The sequence below is a fragment of the Lonchura striata genome, chromosome 1A (genome assembly GCF_050655825.1).
Source record: "Lonchura striata isolate lonStrDom1 chromosome 1A, ASM5065582v1, whole genome shotgun sequence".
Taxonomy (NCBI): Eukaryota; Metazoa; Chordata; class Aves; order Passeriformes; family Estrildidae; genus Lonchura; species Lonchura striata.
Window position 1 is genome coordinate 16,990,046 of NC_140741.1, and position 18,509 is coordinate 17,008,554.

Below are 18,509 nucleotides of genomic sequence, written 5' to 3' on the forward strand. Positions count from 1 at the left end.
ATCTGAATGCTCTCTTGACATATAAATTGCAGATCCCTTGATAGGGATGGCAGTGATGACCTGTGTGGAGACCACTGAAACAGATATAAACACCCTGTCCCATGCCAGCATTTAAGCTCACAGTACTGTGACTCAGGAATACTTCTGGAGACACAGGTGCACTTTTTGAAGGAGATCCATGCTGAAAGAACTTAATTCCAAGGAGACTGCAGCTGGTAGATGAGTTATGCTTGAACAAGGAAACCACTGAGGGCTCTATGGGCACTGTAACCTGTGCTGGAGTAGGTATTCTCTAATAAGACAGTGCTCCAAACTTCTGCATCATAGTAACATTGTACCTTTATTGTCCAATAAAAATGTGTATTTGATCTCAGCAGAGCTAAGTCTCATCTCAGCCTGGGGATTTCAGAAGGTTTTATAGGATGCTTCCTTTAGGAAGCTGTGAAGCAAATGTTCTTGGATTACATTTTCATGAATTGAAAGTGGAAATTTTGAAAGAAGTCCATGAGGTACTCGTTTTCTTCAGCAAAATTTTGATCTTTTGCCTTGAAACCCAGTGTGCAACTTCATTATTGGATTTGGCCACCCGCCCAGGGATTGGGAGCAGAAAGGTGACACGGCCCCAAAAGCAAACACCTTCTGATGCCACCTGGGACTCTGGGGCCAAGGGTAGTGGCACATGGGTGGCTGGGCTGAAGGGGGAGGCAGATGGAGCTAGAGGGGCATCAGCCGGGAGAATTTGGCCCCGAGGCTGGCAGGGCCAGAGGGGATGCCGGCACTTCGGGAGCTGAGCTCCCCGTGCCAGCAGCCAGACCCCCGGGCTGTGTGACATCAAGGATGTCCCTGCCCTGGCGGGGAGGGGACAGCACGGGTGGTTGAGGGATGGCCGCCCTCTGCTGCCCGCAGGGAAAGGGGAATGTGCCCTGTCCCAGGGAAAATCCACACGCTCAGGAGGAAACCTGCCTGAAAATAGTGCTGACCGCACACCTGTGTATTTTCTGCTTATGGAATTTTTTTTCCCCCGCTAAGGAAAAGTTTTTCCTAAGTAGGAAAAACTCCTTTCTCAGTTACTTCTGGAGTGATAAAGCTGCTGACCTTTAGTTCACATTTCTCAGATTTTTCTCCCATAACTTCCAACTATCCTCCTCAGCCTGTTGTGTTGAAGCAAGAGAAATTAAGAATGTGAATGTGTAGTTCAAAATCTCTCGCTTGCTAAATGTGGATTACTCAATCCACATTTTGAGAAAAAATTATTAGAGCCCCCATTTTATTTACAGCAACTTTACTGTTTCTTTCAGAAAGAGTAAACAAAAGATGATCACTGAATACATATGCTGTGACTTCAGTAGCTGCAGGAGGAGAAATTCAATAACAAATTCAGAGAACTTGATAGGAAGAATATCAGACCAAGCTCTGAAGGAGGGCAGGATATGAGCATCTTCAGTATTCTGCATTGAATGGGTAGTCCTTGTGAGTTTTGCCCCTGCAGGGAATAGAAGACTTTGTTTTAGTCATAATTTTCTTGTCTAGTTTTGCTTAAAGAAGCCACTAAGGTGGGATCTGAACTCTGTAAATGAAGCATGGGTACAGCCCAGATTTGTTTTCCTCTATAGTATGTCTTTTTTGTACACTTGGAAATCCCAATTACTTCATCATTCAGGCTCTTGGCATTCTAGGCAGTATTTAGATGTAAAACTTCTGTATATATAGTATTCTTAACTTATGGAGAAAAATACTGAATGCTACCACTTACATGCTCATTGTATAGACTCTCCAGTTTCTGTTAAAACTGACAATAGTTGCCATCTCCTCTTTAGTTAATTTGAAGTCAAACACCTGAAAAGAGAAACATCTGGGAATCACTTCTTTGAACAAACCAGAGTCTGTAAGCAAAATCCACAAAATTAAAGAACAAGTCTCCAAGGGAGGATAGCTCGTTAGAAGACATGACTGCTTCATGAAAAAGGCACCTCTCTGTATCACCAAGAGTGCATTGGCAGAGAGAATAGAAAAATTCATCCAAAGTTGCAATTACACGTGCCAGCTGTTGCAGGGCACTTGGCAGGCTCTTGCATCTGCCACTTGTGAGAGATGCCTCTTTCTGTCCTATTTCAAAGGCACGTCTACAAAAATTCCATATTTCACTTAATCTATCTAGGCTTTTTGAAATCCCAATGACCTGTTGCAGGCAAAGACCACTGAATTAACAACAGAGCAGCATGGTTTGTGAACACCACAACTGTTTTCTTAACACTGCTTGCTCTACATTAGCTTTTTGTGGTGTGCGCTGCTGCACTCAAGTGCCAGTGAAAAACCATGTGGCAATTCATCTCCAGTCTGCAGAATACAAAACACCATGTAAAGTAACTGCTAGAATTACCAGCATACTAAATAAGACTTGGTTCATTCCTGCTCTCCAACTGTAACCTTAAGTTTAGCCCTTAGTACAGCGTTTAAACAGACAAAGTGTGTAAAAAGCCTGGTGTTCTTGCCTGAGCAGAGAAGAATGATAAAGGATCATCTCCCTTGCTGTGCAAGGAGAAGCCAAATCATCCCTGAGGGGCAGCTCCCAGCTCACTCCTGATCCCTCACCTGGAAGTTCTCCGCAATGCGCTGTGGGGTGACAGATTTGGGAATCACAATCACATTTCTCTGGATCTGGAAGCGAAGGAGAACCTGCAAGGACAGACAACGGAATCATTCCTCTTGCTCTGGAGGAAGCAGAGCCTGTTCCAACAGCTATTATCCCTGCAGCCCTGGTTGCCCTGCCTGAAAAGAAGAGAGGGAAGTGGTGGAGCCTCACATGAAAGGCCTCCTTTCCCATTCAGTTTTGGGCCAATCAAGCCTTTCTTCTCTCTCAGACTTCTATCAAGATCAGGTGACAGGGAACAAAGAGCCAGCCTGTCCTCTACATTCTCATTAGCTGCCCTGTGTTACAGGAAGGGGTACCCACAGTCTGGCATCCATGTACCTGGGCTGTGGATTTGTTGTGTTTGGCTGCAATTTCCTTGATCTTGGGGTCATCCAGAAGGGAAGGATCCTCTGGCTTAGCCCTACACAGTGGAGAGATAACACCAGAAGTCTGTTTTGAGATCAATGGCTGATAGTACACTTACTGTTTCAGTGCTCCAAGTGTTATCCATGCCATCTCCCTCATAAATTGCAAAACAATCTTACCATGGTCTGTCAGGAGAGCCAAGGGGGCTGTATGCTGTCACAGCAATCCCTTGGGATTGGCAGTAGTTCACCAGCTTCTCCTGTGTAAGGTATGGATTGCATTCGATCTGCCAGCAGAAGAGTAGAGAGACTGATAGAATCCAGCTGTAACTCACTGCAGGGATTATCTCCTCATGCACTTAAAGGCTGCTGATTGTCCTCATGGGCCAGTCTTTGCAAGGGATTATCAGCCATAGTGTTCTACAGCACCTGCTTCTACAGTGAGATTTCTTGTACCTCTGGGTCTTTCTTCTGGGGAAGGAACATTTCAGAAGGCTCACTTCTGGGTTCTTTGGCATGTTCTGAGGTCTTTCTCAGATTTCTAAGCAGTAGCTTAGCAGATATTGAAAACCCCAGTGCCTTGTATATTCAGCAATAATGTGGAGAGGGATGAGAAAGACATGCTGCATCTGGTCTGTTTTCCCCTCCCCCCCAGTCTGTTCTAGACATAAAATGGTCCCTTTCTTAGGAATTGGTGCCCTTTTCTCATGTGCTATAGGTTAGGAAAAAATGCTTTTTTTTCCTTTTGGCATGCTCTTTTTTTTGGTAACTATATTCAGAGGAAGAACTGGCAGGCTCTGGAGACTGAGGGATCTCAGTACTCTCAGTGAATAAGCAGGAAGTACTGAATTCAGAACTGCAAGAGATGTTTGAGTCTGTCCAAGACCCCTTGAAGCGATAAGCTTCTGCAGCTCCTGCACACAAAGGGGCAGTGGCTGCTGTATGCAGACAAAGACTAGGTGATTTTTATATATATGTGTGTGTATAAAACCACTTTTTTTTTTATTTTACATAAATCAGGGTAGATACCAGGAGGTCACTAGTGTGTCAGTAAATGCTGCTTATGTGTAGAAGTTAAAATTGATCTCCCTTTCCAACTGGGTGTCTGAATTGTGGATTCCTGAATGAGAAAAAACACATGTTGCATGAACAATTATCTTAACAGATTGATGCCATTACTAATAACAGAACAAGTAGTTTAAGAAGTTCTTGTCATAATTTGTGTACCACAACTACATTCCCTATCAGAACACAGATCTACAGCATCTTTATGTATACTCAGAAATGATCACAGGGCGTAAAATTGTGCTTTGTCTGCTTTGTTGTTGCTTTTTCCACCTCCTCATGCAACTGTAATTGGATCTTCATAATCCCACAAAACCTGCAGTTTTATTATCCCACTTTGCAGCTCACCTGGATGTTTGCAGGCTTGTGCTTCAGTCCTGGCTTGTTCAAGATTCTTTCAATCTGCTCATGGTTGAAGTTGGAGACACCAATGGCTTTTACCAGTCCACAGTCCACCAGCTCTTCCATGGCCTGGCATAAAGAGGAGCACAGTCAGCACCAGTGTACAAGACAGGTCCTGAAGGAATTATTCCTTGTGTGGCTTCATTTCCTTTCACGGGCAAGGAAAGACAACTGTTTGGGGCTGCAATGATTGTCTCGTGGGGAAGAGCGTATTTGTGCCATGTCTTCCATCTCACCCGAAACCAAGGGCTCCTTTCTTGAGATGGCAGAAATTCACTCTCAGATGTTTTCACATGGCAAATAAGGACAATCAATGATGTGTTCTTGAGCCAGCACCAGAGGGCTGTAGTGCAGGCTGTGGGTATGATCACAGCCTAATTTATTTCAGCAGAGTGTATTTGAGCAATTTAAGAACAGTGATGAGGACAGTTCTGTTATAGTCAACAGTCTGGCTTGCAGCTTCACTAAAGATTATCAACTTGATTGAGCATGTATGTTTTAAAAAGGCTACATTGTATATGGTGCAATAAATACATAAGAAACTTGTGACTGCTGAAGGCAATGAAAGCATGGAAAAGGCTGCCAGTAACATAAAACATGATCTCCCATCCTGGCTGAACTTACCTCCCATGTATTTAGAAAATCTGTGTTGCTGGGTATAGCCATGCCTTTGTCATCTGCAGGAAACAGCTCCTCTCCTGCCTGTCAGAAAAAAAAAACAAAAAACAAACAAATTGAAACACTCTTTTTATTGGCAAATTAATACCAAGACAACTGAAGACCATGATGGCTTGATACTAGTTCTACTAGTACAGAAAATATTAATATTTCTCTACATTGTTTCTGGCAATTTTACCAGCAATCATTCCTAGTAGGAATGATGCAGAATCATTCCTACTAGGAATGTCAAGTGTATCTCCTAGACCAAGCAAAGTGGTGACTCACTAAAACACCTGACTTGTTTATTATGATACAAACAAGCTTCCTGTAGTCCTCTACTATTCTTTTAGTAGAGAACTGGGGTAGGTTTTTTTGAAGGATCTGTTAAGGTCAGGTCCCAGGAACATTTAAGTCAGGTTTAAGCCAAGCCACATCTACTGAAGAAGGTATTATGTAAACACACGGGTGTCTTGTAAGGGGTGCCTCAACTTAAGCTAGTGGCAAATCAGAACTCCCAAATGAACAAACTCAGAAATAGAACCCCACATCTCCACATTGCTCCACATCCAGTGTGCAGCTGTCAGAGTATTATGCCACAACACTTGTACTCAAGCTCTTTGTTCATATAAAGATAACCATGACAGCTTTGCAAATGTGACAAACAGTTGACAAGCTCAAAAGCAACAGATAGGATGGAGGTCTTAACCTGTCTGCAGCAGAAAGAAAAAGCCAACACTAGACACAGACTGGGACATCAGATCCCTTGAAGTACATGAAGGATGAGATGTATTTAATGTGCTTCTGACATGGATGTCAGAAAATCTCACCTTTTGAAATCCAAGGTCTGTGGAACAACTTTAAGGCTCCTACAGGAAAGGTCAGCTCAATCTGTACTGTATTGAGGACTCAGTGATTAAAGAAAGAAATGGAAGACAGAAACATTCTCTTGTTCTGTGATTCTGTAACATGCAGAGGAAAGAATTTCTGTCAGGCAGCAAAGTACATCCTTCATTCCCTCAAAGCAGGAAAGAATGATTTAGCCCAAAGTAAAGCAGCATGAGTCAATCTTGCAGTTGGGAGTCCTGACCTTGTTGCTGGGTCTGCCTCTCCATTATCAGGAGGGCAGAGGATGCTGTGCAGGCAGCACTCTCCGGCAGGGTTCAGGGGCACAGCAGAGGGGTGGGCAGCAGTGGGGCAGTGCTGGCACAGCAGGCACACGGGCTCTTTCTGGAGCAGCAGTGGTGCTGCAAGTGCTCCTGGCACTGCTGAGGAGCTCTCCCAGGAGAGAAAACTAAGGGTTTTCTGCTGCTACTGTACCTTGAAACCAAGAGGCCAGTGCATGAGGTAGAGATCCAGGTAATCCAATTTCAGGTCAGCAAGAGTCTTCTGACAGGCTCCCTTCACCAGATGCTTCTCATGGAAAGTGGACCACAGCTAGAGAAAAAAAAACAAGGCAGATTGTGACCTCCTGTGTTAAAGCTCTTTCCTGAAGAAGGAAAAAAAAGCCAGCACACTTTCTGGGACTATTTCTGCTTAACACCTATTTTGAACAGTCCCATGAAAATGGAGAATGTGGAACACTATGGCTGGCCGTGGGCTATGTACAAGTCACGAACGGGACAGGACTGCTGAGGAACGCGTCTCGAGCTGTTTAGTTTTTAGCATCAGTCTCATTACAGGGTTATGGCTATGTGAAGATGCCAGCAGCTCACATCCAGGCAACAGACCAAGAACTTAATGTTACAAGTTACTTTATAAGCTTTTTGACCAATCACACAAAGCAAAAGCATATTGACAGTAGTTCTATCCAATCACTATGAATACACGTACCTTTGGTTAAAACAATGCTTGCTTATTTCAAATACAATACTTGATTGTAAGCCTCAAGATACAATGCACAGAGGTCCATTATTAAGCTTAGACCTTCCTAATATCTCACCAGAGATACTTTTCTGCAACTTAGGCAGTTATTCTACCCAAGCGTTAATACACAGACCATTGTTCTATTTGTCCTTTCTTTCTACTTCTTGTATAATTTTTCTGCTGACAACTCTTATAGCTACTGCTTAGCTCTAATCACCATCCTGCTGTCTCTGAGGCTTGCCTTTTGCAATGTGCCCAAAACCCTCTGATTTTAAGGAATCCCACAGAACACATCTTAAATAATGCTCTACAAAATACAGTGACAAAAAGAAGATTCAACCAGTATGGGCCTGAACTATTCCCCTAATTATTCCACACTATAGCACACAGTCTTTCCCAACTATTCTGAATTTTCCTCTCTGCATATGTTGTCACAAAGCTTTCCCCTGGATCCTAGGTCACCTTACCTTGCTAACAATGAAGAGGTCCTCTCTTTTCACAGCACCTTCCTTGATTTTCTGCTGGATCCCTTCCCCAATCTCACTCTCATTCTGGTACACATAGGCACAGTCGAAGTGGCGGTACCCGGCATCGATGGCAGCTGTCACTGCAGCTTTTACTTGCCCAGCTGGAGACTGGAAAAAGAAAGTTAAGATCCCAAATCAAAGCATACAGGCCTTTTCTTAGATACCTAGCAACTAAAGAAACATATACAGTGGGGTTTTAAGCGGAGTTTTTCCATGCCATGTTCTTAAAGCTCTCATCATCTTAAAAATGAAAGCTGCTTGGTTTGAAGCCAGCTTCCAGCCATTTATCCATAAGCCCAGTCCCAAGCAGGCTCAGCCAACAGCCAGGTAGAGCAGAGCCCCTAGCACTGCCTGAGATGGACCAGGGGGAACCAAGTTTGATGCCAGCGAGCTCTGCAGTGACTCTTGCTCAACACTCCTCGCTTCCCAGTGCTGTGTCTAAGAAGAGACACAGTCAAATGGCCCAGCTGGGAGAATTTTAGTTCTATGGGGAGGGCAGTGGTCTACACCTTAGTCATTCATACCACTTTGGAGTGTCACGTTGTGCTGTAGCCCAGCTTGTCCTGGGGCACAGCCCAGCCATCCTGTGCTGCCTTCAGAGACAGAGGAGTGCAATTCTGTGTGTTTCTATACCCTGCAAGGGCATGTAAGAGCTGTACACAAGGAAATGTTGGCTTATCTAGTTCACACAAATCCAGCAATGTTTGTTTCTAGGCATTGTATAGATCAGTGGTTATGTAGTCATCATAACAACAGTGCCAACCTCTTTGTCAGAACTTGCTTGAAACGCATGAATGGTCTTCTAAAGCCATACCTTGTTACTGGATGATTCTCGGGGACCTCACCCAGATCACACAACACGGAAGCAGCAGGGAAATGCTCCAGTGCAGTGGCACGGAAAGGGGCAGGGAGAGGGGCCCAGGGAGCCGCGGGAGGTTGGTCGGGATGGCAGGGGCTGGGTGGGATCCGCGCATCCCTCGAGGGTACGGGAGGGATGGAGCCGCCGCCTCTCCCTGGCTGGGGACACCCAAGGGACACCTCTCCCCGCGCAGGAGGGGCACGGCAGGGACGGAGGGCACGGCCGGGAAACCACCAGAGGGACAGGGCATCCCCAGCAGCATCGCGGGCGGGATGGTGGCGGGGACGTGTCACCGAGCCGCTCCCTGCCCACCCCCGAGCGCTCCGGACCCCTCCGGAGGAGATGGCACCGGGCGCGGACTCCGCCCCTCTGTCCCCGTTACCTTCCATGTGCCCAGCCCCACCAGCGGCATCCTGGCCCCGGTGCAGAGCTGCACGCAGGTGGCCATGGCTCCAGCCGGGAATGCTGCCCGGTGCCACGGCCCGCCGAGCCCTTTAACGGCGGCATCACCGCGCCCGCCCCGTCCCGGGCCCCGCCCGCCCGGGCCAGCCACGGCCCCGCAGCCCGGGGGGACACCGCGCTGGGCCGGGCCGGGCCAGCGCTGCTTCTGCCCCAGCCCCCGCAGCTGCACTGTGGGCTCTGGGCTCCCTCCGAAGGTGGGATGATGTTTGTGATAACCGGAGAGGAAAAGCGACCTCCTTTGTAGGGCTAAAGTAGAAAGCAGTTATTTTAAAGACGAATGTTATTTTCTGGTGTTGGGAGAGGCTTCTCTTAATGTTTATTGAAAGCTGCTGAAGAATAATAGATGTTATATTGAAACTGCTGCATGCTCTTGCTTGGTGAATTTATTCAGGTGTGAGCATCAGATGGCAATATAATAGTGCATTTTTATCTGCGTGCCTTTCGCCACAGCAGATACCCAGCTGCTTTGTATCTCTTTTTCTACCCTGCTTACCTGAGGGCAGACAATAGTTTGTCTGTAATCCTCCTGGCTTTTGTCAGCATCATCAGCCATCCTCAGCAGGATGTGATGTTTCAGTTAACATCACAAAATAGTTACATAATGCAGTGTTTGCCTTTTACTATTCTTACTAACCACCCACCGCTCTCCCCCCCCCCCCCCCCCCCATTCCTTCTCTGTAAATCTGCTCTGAGCATGTGGACTCTTGGGGTTTTGTTTCAGTGAAATCAATGGAAAGACTAATATTAGGAGAACAATATTAAAGCCAAGATGTTTGCGTGGGAAGCCTGCTGCCATCCTGGTCTGTGCGTTTTTCCCCAGTGGTTTCTTGACAGAGAGGTCTCTATCTTTTAGAAAGGATTTTGGGTAGAAAGTTTGCATTTGCTGTAATGTATCCGAGGTCCTGTCTCTCATAACCAAAATGCTCAAGCCAAAAGCACAAGTTTTGTTCACACCGCATTTGAGAACAAAAGCTTCTTTCTTTTTAATCACATACAAAAGGCCAAGTTCTTTTTGCATCTGTCAGGGGGGGTAAGGGAACACCAGCCAATGTGGTAGTGCTAAACTGGATTCACCAAGTGCATCAATGAAGAAAAAGGCTGGCAGAGACAATGTGACATATGTGCTGTAGAAATCTTGGTACATATGAGCAGTGGATGATAAAGTGACAGGAGAATGATACCTGGAAATACTCGCAATGTGTAATAGTGTGTGTCCCCCATAATATACTCCAGTGAGTCAGTGTGGCCTCAAAATGGGGAAATACAGCACTCAGCCCTGACCTGTGTCAGGCTCTGGGCAATGGCTCGGCACTAACACATGCTCTTACACCTCGTGTCCTCATAATTTTGGATATCTCCATGGGTGTGGGTGCAGTCATGTTTCCCCATTGTCTGTTTTATTGAGGGCTTGTAAAGCTAGATTGATGTCAGCACAGTTTAGCAACCAGAGCAATCCACGCTTTCACCACAGAGCTCTCCAGAACTTCCAGTTATTGTTCTCCTGGCACTGTCACATCATGGGTACCAAGACTCCTTCCACAGTTCTTGTCTGCACTGAGTGGTCAGCCATGGTTCATGATATCAGTTACCCAGTTATTTTAACTCCTAATCATGACATGTTCTTGATGCTGCTGTGACATTCAGTCTCAGCCTTTCTGTCATCTGTCAAGCACCTTTCATCCATGCACTCACACCTACAACCCAAGGATGTACAGTGCAAGTAGCTTGAGCTTGTCTAAGTGTATTCACCCATTGCACACTGAGTTAAACAGTAGTACAGCATGAGCACTAAGTCAGCATTGGGCTCTAGTACTATTAACCTTCACAAATGCTGTTTTTTGTTCATCATCTTGTTCTCAAGGAAGTCTCTTGACCACTCAGTTGCTCAAGACACAGCTCAAACTTCACCTGCCTTTGTCAGAGCTCACAGCTTGCTCTGGTGTGGATGTTATGGATTTATGGATCAGAATGCAGCAGGTGTTCTGCAGGTGCCCTGTGCCCACCAGACCAAGGCACACATGGACATACAGACACCTGAACTGCCACAACATCCCCCAGCTATCCTAGCACTGCCCAGCCAGGCTCACCTGCACCCTCCACCACCTTTTGTCAGGGGAAACCCTTACTCATTCACATGGTTACAGTGAGCAGAGACCTGTCCCAGTGACTCAGCACATTAGAAAAGAACTTCCAACCCAGCAGTAATCCAAAAAATTTTATTTTGGTCAAGAATGAAATTGAACATCAACCTCTGTCCAGTGTCAGCCTGTAAAAAAGTGACTGAAATAAGGCCCAGGATGAGTTATTATTCATCTATAGGTCTGGACACTTCTCCCATTCATTCTTATTTTCTAGAAAGCTTTGGGCTGTACTCTAGAAGTTAATTTTGTCTTTTACCTTCAGCCAGTGATTATGTGATTATTGAGGATGGCTTTTTCTCATGCACTTACACATCCTTAACCCTGCAGCCTTAAGTGGTGCTGATGCAAGACAGTAGATAAAAAGATCAGTTGCTAGTTCCCTCTTCTCCTTTGCTATTTCAGTCATGCAGAGACACTCATGTAATAAGAATTATCATAGCCCACATTTTCTTCAGAACAATTGTACAATTTCCTTTCACCAAACAAAAAACCCAAAGTCACTGAACACATATCCTGTGCCCTTGCTGGGAAGAGGGATACAGTGTGTCAGCTACATAGTGCACAATTTGAGGCAATGGTAGAAGCTCATTAAACCCTGGGGGCCTGAGAGAGGGCAGGAAAAAATCATCTTCAGTATTCTGCATTGAAAGGGTACTCCTTGTGATTTTTGCATCTGGAGGAAATCAAAGAGGAAAGATTACTCAAGGCTAAAATAACTGCTATATAGAACAACAGTGGGTGTACAGAGGAGCCTTCAAAGGTGGATCTGAATTGAAGAAGTGCAAGGTGAACTTAAGAGACTTGATAGTATAGCCTACAGGACCAACAAATTTCAGCCTTTTTCTATTATTCAGGCACTGAACAGTGGTGGGACCAAGTTACTTTCTAGATACAGAGTTAAAATTCACACTGCTTACAGAGACAGCAGCAGTTTCTGTGGCCTTGCAGCCAAGACTGCCTGTCTTGCTGCATATCTGCAAGCAGCTGGGCTTTGTACTGCACAACAGATGGTCATTCCCCACCACAACCAGCTGTGTAAGAGCTGACATCAATTTATAATACCCCCCAGAAAAAAATTACTCAACGTTTAAAATTACCTAGTGCTCATTTCTCCCATATGGACACAGCCAAATTTATCAACCAGAACCCTAATTTTGGAATTCCAGGCATACAACGTTTCCTGGAGAATGGATTCACAATGAACACACAGCATGACTTATACTCGCCTTTCAGTCAATAAGGTGGAAGTATAACAACAGATACTTCATCCCCAAAATTATTTCAGATTTCAAAATATACCCATTTTGAACAGCTATACCAGTTCTTGTGAGATCAGGATAAAGATCATTGTGTAAGAGTTTGAAGGACACCAACTGTCACTTACGTGACCATTCCACAGATCCTCCAGTTTCTGTTTAAGCTAAGAAGGGTGGCCATCTCATCTTTAGTCAGTTCAAAGTCAAACACCTAAAAAAGAGAAAACCGGCTAGATTTAACTTCTTTGAACAAGTCCAATCAGAAGCAAGATTTATGAGATTAAAGAACAAGTTCTTATCAGAAAAGATGCTGGGTACAAGTGATGGATTCATGAAACACAGACAATAAAATAAATATCTTTGGATTTTCCAGACTCTACTAGCAGAGGGAAGAAACAGAAGAACAGGAGACACCATGTAAAGTGCCATCCCTCACCTGGAAGTTCTCCACAATGCGCTGTGGGGTGACAGATTTGGGAATCGCAATCACATTTCTCTGGATCTGGAAGCGAAGGAGAACCTGCAAAAAGAGACAGCTGAGTCCATCCTCCTGTTCCAACAGCTGTTTTCCCTGAGCTATCCCCACTTCTGCAGAGCTGCATTTCAAATCATCCCTGGCCCTGCAGTCCAAGCTGCAGTGCCTGGAGAGCAAAGACGGAAGCAGTGAAAGCCCCCATGGAAGGTCTCCTTTCCATCCAGGTTTAGGCCAGTCAATTCCTTTTCTTAGCATCCAGAAGTTTTGCACTATATACAGGACTTTCATTTCTGCAAAAGGACTTGAGAAGGGAAGTGACAACTGAAGATAAGTCAAGAATATGATGGCCAGAGTTAGTAGTAGCATATCTTGCAGGCCACAGAATGGACAGCCTGCACTACTTGTTAGCAAGAGAAAAAAGCAGAATTGTTCACAGGTGACACCACAGAGGCTGTTCCCTCTCTTCAGACATAGTTTCCTAAATTGCTGTGTTACAGGAAGGGGTATCCACTGTCTGGCACCACCTCACCTGTGCTGGGGTTTTATTGTGCTTGGCTGCAATCTCCTTGATCTTGGGGTCATCCAGCAGGGAAGGTGCTTCTGGCTTAGAACTAGACAAAGGGAGAGAAAAGGATGAAACAACACAGAATCACTTCAGAAAGTTTCTAACTAGCCCCATTAATTAAAAAAAAATACACCCGTACCATTACTCAGTCATAAATCACATGAACCCACTTGGAAATTACCCATCAGGACGTCCAAGGGGACAGTATGCTGTCACAGTGATCCCTTTGGAGTGACAGTAGTCAATCAGCTTCTCCTGGGAAAGGTATGGATGACACTCAATCTGCCAACACAGAAGCACAGACTGAGAGCTGTAAAACTACTGTGGTTTTCCCTTGCTCCAGAGGTTTTTCTGAATCCTGATTTCCTAATTACAGGTTGCCTTCACCTCACCCTGCAGGAGGCCTGTGTGACAATACAAGACTATAATTAAATATGGCACCAACTTTAATACCAAGTCTTTATGTGCTTTTTGGATTTTTTTTTCTCAGAGGCTTTATAAGAGTCAATCATTATGTCAGAATGATCCCTCATATGTGGATTCTTCATGCCTCCAGAGAGAATGGTTCCTAGGAAAACACTCCAAAGTTATTGTTTCACCAAGATTACACAGAAAATAAATATTCTGGTTCTGTTTGTATGAAGAAATGTGCAGAGAGAGGGATTTAAAGTACACGCTGTGTCTACTTTTTTCTCCCTTTTCCCACCTCCTCAGGTGGAAAAACTGATTACAGTTATTTAACTGTAATCAGAATGTTATAATCCCTGAAAAGTATTCCCCTGCAGCCACTTTGCAGCTCACCTGATTATTTGCAGGTTTGTACTTCAGTCCTGGCTTGTTCAAGATTCTTTCAATCTGCTCACGGTTGAAGTTGGAGATTCCAATGGCTTTTACCAGGCCAGCATCCACCAGCTCTTCCATGGCCTGGCAGAAAGAGGAGCAGAGTCAGCATGCAGTGGGTAAGACATGACTGAATACATTCCTCCTGACATGTGCTGTTTGTCTTCACGGGAAGCACATTTTTAAAAGCTACCATGTGCTTCTGTGAATTCTTTCCAACTAATTCTGCATACATGGCTGCACATTCTGCAGCTGCTGAAGCCAACACCACTGCTGAGGACAGAAGATGTGTCTCTTCCATGTGGGATGAACTCACCTCCCACGTCTGCAGAATATCTGTGTTGCTGGGGATTGCCATGCCTTTGTCATCTACAGGGAACAGGTCCTCTCCTGCCTGTCAGTGACAAAGAAAGTGCTTGAAAAATCTCTTGACAAGTCCACTTGAGTGCTCACAACCACAATATCTTAAACTTCTAGTGCAAGAGTGCTAATCCTTGTCTACGCTTCTGAGAAGAGAAAGGAATTTAAGGATTTTTGCCAGTGACCATTCCTCATGGAATAGGTTTTTCTGCTGGACCCCTGGAAGTGATGGCTCACCCAAACACCCACAGGGAAACAAACCAGTCAGAGCTGCAGCCTCCAGTCTCACATGTGCTCCCTTCAGGGGCTGTTCTTTAGCTCCCACTCAGCAAGAACTTCTGCTCTTTTTCCAGGGGGGCATCAACACTTTGGTCTACACAACACCAGATCTACTGAAAAGATCTATTGTGTGCACTGACAGTTCTTCCATGACAACACTCAGTGCAAACCAACACTAGGAAAGTTGGAAGAGCCTTTTTGTACAAGTTATGAAAAGATGCCAAGACTGAACTGTGTTTAGCAGCTGTTTGCTGCTGTCACCATGAGACAGTTTCATCTTCATGGCTCTGTTAATATAAAGTTAAAATAAAGCATGGAAAAAAGATGAGCATCTCAAAGGCAACAGGTAGAATGGGGAGGGATCAGACGGCAGGATAGATAGGCTGTGGCAAGAAATATTCAAACTCAGACATCAACTCCTTCACTGATCTTGGGGGGCCTAAACACCCTCACAGAAGTTTCACCTTTTAAATTCCTGTCTCAGTGGAACAACACTAAAGATTCTACAAGCAAGGCCAGCTCAATCTGTAATGCATTAAGGACTTGATGATTAAAGAGAGAAATATAAAACAGAAATACATTATTTTGCTCTCTGATTCTGTAGCACACAGAGGAAAATTGCAGAGAAGCAGCAAAAAGCAATCTTCATTCCCACAAGGGGTGATTTGGAGATGAACACACTGGATTTGCAAGAGAAAAGGAAAGCAGCCCTTGTCTTATGCTTGGAGCTGGAAGAGCTGCCTCTAGTTTCTCTAGATGTCAGGCCATCATTCCCAGGACCAAAGGGGTACACAAACAACTGCCTCTGGGACAGAGACTAAGAGCCTGAGTCACACAGCCAGGGTCAAGCTGAGCACCAGAGCAGTGCTGGCACAGATAGCAGGCAGGTAAATGTCTTTGTCAGCCAGAACAATTACTGGGCTGTTAAACCAGCCACAAGAAACAAAGTTCAGGGCATTGCTGCTACTGTACCTTGAATCCAAAAGGCCAGTGGACAAGGTAGAGATCCAGGTAACCCAGCTTCAGGTCTGCAAGGCTCTTCTGGCAGGCTGCCTTCACCAGAGGCTTCTCGTGAAAGGTGCACCACAGCTGGAGACAAAAACAGGGCAGCCTGTGACCTCCAGGGTTAAAGCTCTGGGGTGCTCTCCTGCACAGCACAGGAATGCTCCCTGTTCTTTGGAATGAGGTATGGAATGAGGCCAGCTCAGTGCTCTTCACACGCAGTGAGGTCTGGGCTGTGCGGCAGCACAGGACACAAGAGAATAGCATCAGACTTAACTCATTTATATTACAAACTTCCCCACTGCTGCTGCGTTTAACTATGCTAAATGTTCCTACTGTAAAAACACCACAGATAAAAGCAGTGTGTCCATAATCCATGACCATCTGATCCATACCTTACTGACCACGAAGAGGTCCTCCCGCTTCACAGCCCCTTCCTTGATTTTCTGCTGGATCCCTTCCCCAACTTCCTTCTCATTCTGGTACACATAGGCACAGTCGAAGTGGCGGTACCCGGCATCGATGGCAGCCGTCACCGCAGCTGCCACCTTCCCTGGGGGGGACTAAAGGGAAAAAGGTCCGGACAGGTCTCGGTGAGGGATTCTCAGGCGCTGCCCCGTCCCGCAGCGGTGCCCGCCTCACCTTCCATGTGCCCAACCCCATGAGGGGCGCGCTGCCGGCGGCCCCGAGCCGCGCGTACCCCGCCATGCCCGCCATGCTCGCCCCGCGCCCGCAGCCAATCAGCGCCGCCGCGAGCCCGCCGCGCCGACCAATCAACCGCCCCGCTCCGCGCGAGCCCGCCGCGCCGACCAATCCGCAGCGGAGCAGGCAGCCAATGGGCCGCGCCGGGCGGTCGCGAGGGCGCCGTGCGGGGAGTTGGTATGGGAAGGAGGGAGGGAGGGAGAGAGGGTGCGCGTTGTGCGCGTTCCCGCCCGGAAGGGTGAAATTCCTCATGGGAGGATAAGGGCTGAGCGTAGCGGTGTCCCGGCCCGGTGCAGCTCCTGCAGGGATCATCCCCTGTCCCTGTGCCACGGGGTGTCCTTGCCTATCCTCCTTGTGCCATGTCCCCGGGTGTTCTGACGCCCTCTCGGTTCCCTGAGGCTGACACCAACACGGGACAAGCAGTTTCACTTCGGGGTGAGTTTGCGAGCGGTTTCGGAAATGATCAGTACAAATCACTTCCTTTCAAGTGCTGAGGGAAAGCGTGTTTTAGTGTGTTTCCAAAACTGCCGCAGAACGCTGAGTTGACAGGGAATGTCACAGCGATCGCGTTGTGCCCTCTGCCCCTCCTCAGCCCTCAGGGAGGTGCAGACCGTATTTCAGAAGGAAACACACAACTGTAGAAATAAACGGTAGGTGGCCTTTTAATTTCACATTAGAAACCGACTTTGCAATTTCGGAGAGGCAAAATATGCTGTGTGGATGGGATGTTGAAAGTGCAGTAAGAAAGAAATGAGTTTATCAACGTGATCCTCCAAATGCTCAATAAGAGCCGGTTAGGGATGCTTGGGAGGCTTTGCTGTTTGCTTGTACTCGGAGAATTCCTTCAGCTACAAACAGAAATCTGAAATAGTGTGTTTTTCTCTGGATGCCTTTCCCACAGCAGACGCCCGAGATTTTTCTGCTTCATTTAAGTGAAGGCAGACAAGAAAATTAGTTTTCCCTTTAATCTTCCCCCAGGTTTCTGGCAGTGCTGTCAGCTGTCCTCTGCAGGATGTGGTATTACAGCAGTTTAATCACATAGGAGAGCAGGGCTGAGAAATGCAATTTGCTCTTTCTCTGCTTTCTTCTGTGAACTCATGTTCTCCTGTGAAGGCTGGTGCTTATTTTTCCCAAGGCATGCCGTGAAAGACATCTTGGTGTTTTAAGAGAGGATTTTGGGCAGAAGGTTTTGTGTTTTGCTTTGTTTGTGTGAGGCCTTGCCCAGACCATGCCCGTACCTGGGAGGTGAGATTTGTTTCTGTCCTGAAGGTGTGGCTGGGGTTGCCAGATGATGGCAGGGCCTTTGAGAAAAGAGTATATGTTAGAACAGAATGTTTACATTGCTAAATGGTGTGCATGGGTTCAACTTCCAGATGCTTGTTAAGGCAGGAATAAAACAGGGGGGTAGAGATTTAATCTGATTTTAAGACATTGGCCTCTTTCTTGCATGGAGTTCAGATCAAGCCAGGAGCGTCCTCTGAGGTGCCAACAATCTCTGTGTCTTCTCAAGAGGTTTTTTTGGAAGATCTGTGATAACTCTTGTATTTGTCTATTAAAAACAGGGCTGTGGCCGGTGAGGAGAGGACAAGGTGGGTGCTGAGGGATGGCAGGGGAAAATGCTGAGTGTCCCAGGCAGGATCTGTGTGCCCACAGTGCAGGTGACTGCAACCCACCCCTCTGTGCATCTTTGGGTGGGAGGGTTCTTGGTTTTTTCTACAGCAGACAGAAAACTCTCCACCAATTAGTTTTTTGCATTTTAAAGTTAATTTTATTTAAAATGCATACACCTCTGATGACATTGTGGATCTGTGGGGTGTGTTTGTCAACATCTGGTTTCTGCTGATGCAAGACTGAAACCAACCAGAGAATAGTGGTGCTGTAGGAAATTCTCCTTCCTTCTTCCAAAAACCTTAAATGCTGTGGGATAAACATCCCATGTGTTCACTGGCAGCACCAGGGTAGATGGCACCAGAGACCTAGTGAAGGCCATGTTACAAGCACCTTCACTATTCTTCATAGAAAGGGTGTTCCTTGAGATTTTTGAACTTGAAAGA

General features: G+C 46.1%; 3 protein-coding genes across 8 annotated transcripts in view; 1 reads left to right on the plus strand and 2 right to left on the minus strand.

The window, feature by feature from the left end:
• Positions 1 to 1,265: 1,265 nt before the first annotated feature.
• On the minus strand, positions 1,266 to 8,914 carry LOC110482617 (aldo-keto reductase family 1 member B10). The gene is made up of 10 exons (XM_021551979.4): positions 8,756 to 8,914; positions 7,455 to 7,622; positions 6,442 to 6,558; positions 5,089 to 5,166; positions 4,411 to 4,533; positions 3,178 to 3,284; positions 2,972 to 3,053; positions 2,593 to 2,676; positions 1,754 to 1,836; positions 1,266 to 1,483 (listed from the first exon to the last, which is right to left on the minus strand). Exons 1-10 carry the CDS (start codon positions 8,819 to 8,821, stop codon positions 1,441 to 1,443), a joined length of 951 nt encoding a protein of 316 aa, XP_021407654.3. The 5' UTR covers positions 8,822 to 8,914; the 3' UTR covers positions 1,266 to 1,440.
• A 2,121-nt stretch (positions 8,915 to 11,035) lies between these two features.
• On the minus strand, positions 11,036 to 16,487 carry LOC110482585 (aldo-keto reductase family 1 member B1). The gene is made up of 10 exons (XM_021551936.4): positions 16,396 to 16,487; positions 16,149 to 16,316; positions 15,724 to 15,840; positions 14,429 to 14,506; positions 14,074 to 14,196; positions 13,454 to 13,554; positions 13,237 to 13,318; positions 12,669 to 12,752; positions 12,361 to 12,443; positions 11,036 to 11,649 (listed from the first exon to the last, which is right to left on the minus strand). The coding sequence occupies exons 1-10, from the start codon at positions 16,468 to 16,470 to the stop codon at positions 11,607 to 11,609; spliced, it is 954 nt and encodes a 317-aa protein (XP_021407611.3). The 5' UTR covers positions 16,471 to 16,487; the 3' UTR covers positions 11,036 to 11,606.
• A 122-nt stretch (positions 16,488 to 16,609) lies between these two features.
• The window catches only part of BPGM (bisphosphoglycerate mutase), a 31,277-nt gene continuing 29,377 nt past the window's right edge, over positions 16,610 to 18,509 (plus strand). For 3 of the 6 annotated variants that reach the window (XM_085570048.1, XM_077783312.2, XM_085570049.1), the window contains exon 1: positions 16,624 to 16,890. The gene's annotated coding sequence lies outside the window, so the exon portion shown is untranslated. Of the gene's footprint in view, positions 16,891 to 18,509 lie in introns of all 6 variants that reach the window. The other 3 variants (XM_021551938.4, XM_077783313.2, XM_085570050.1) reach the window with 3 other exon arrangements.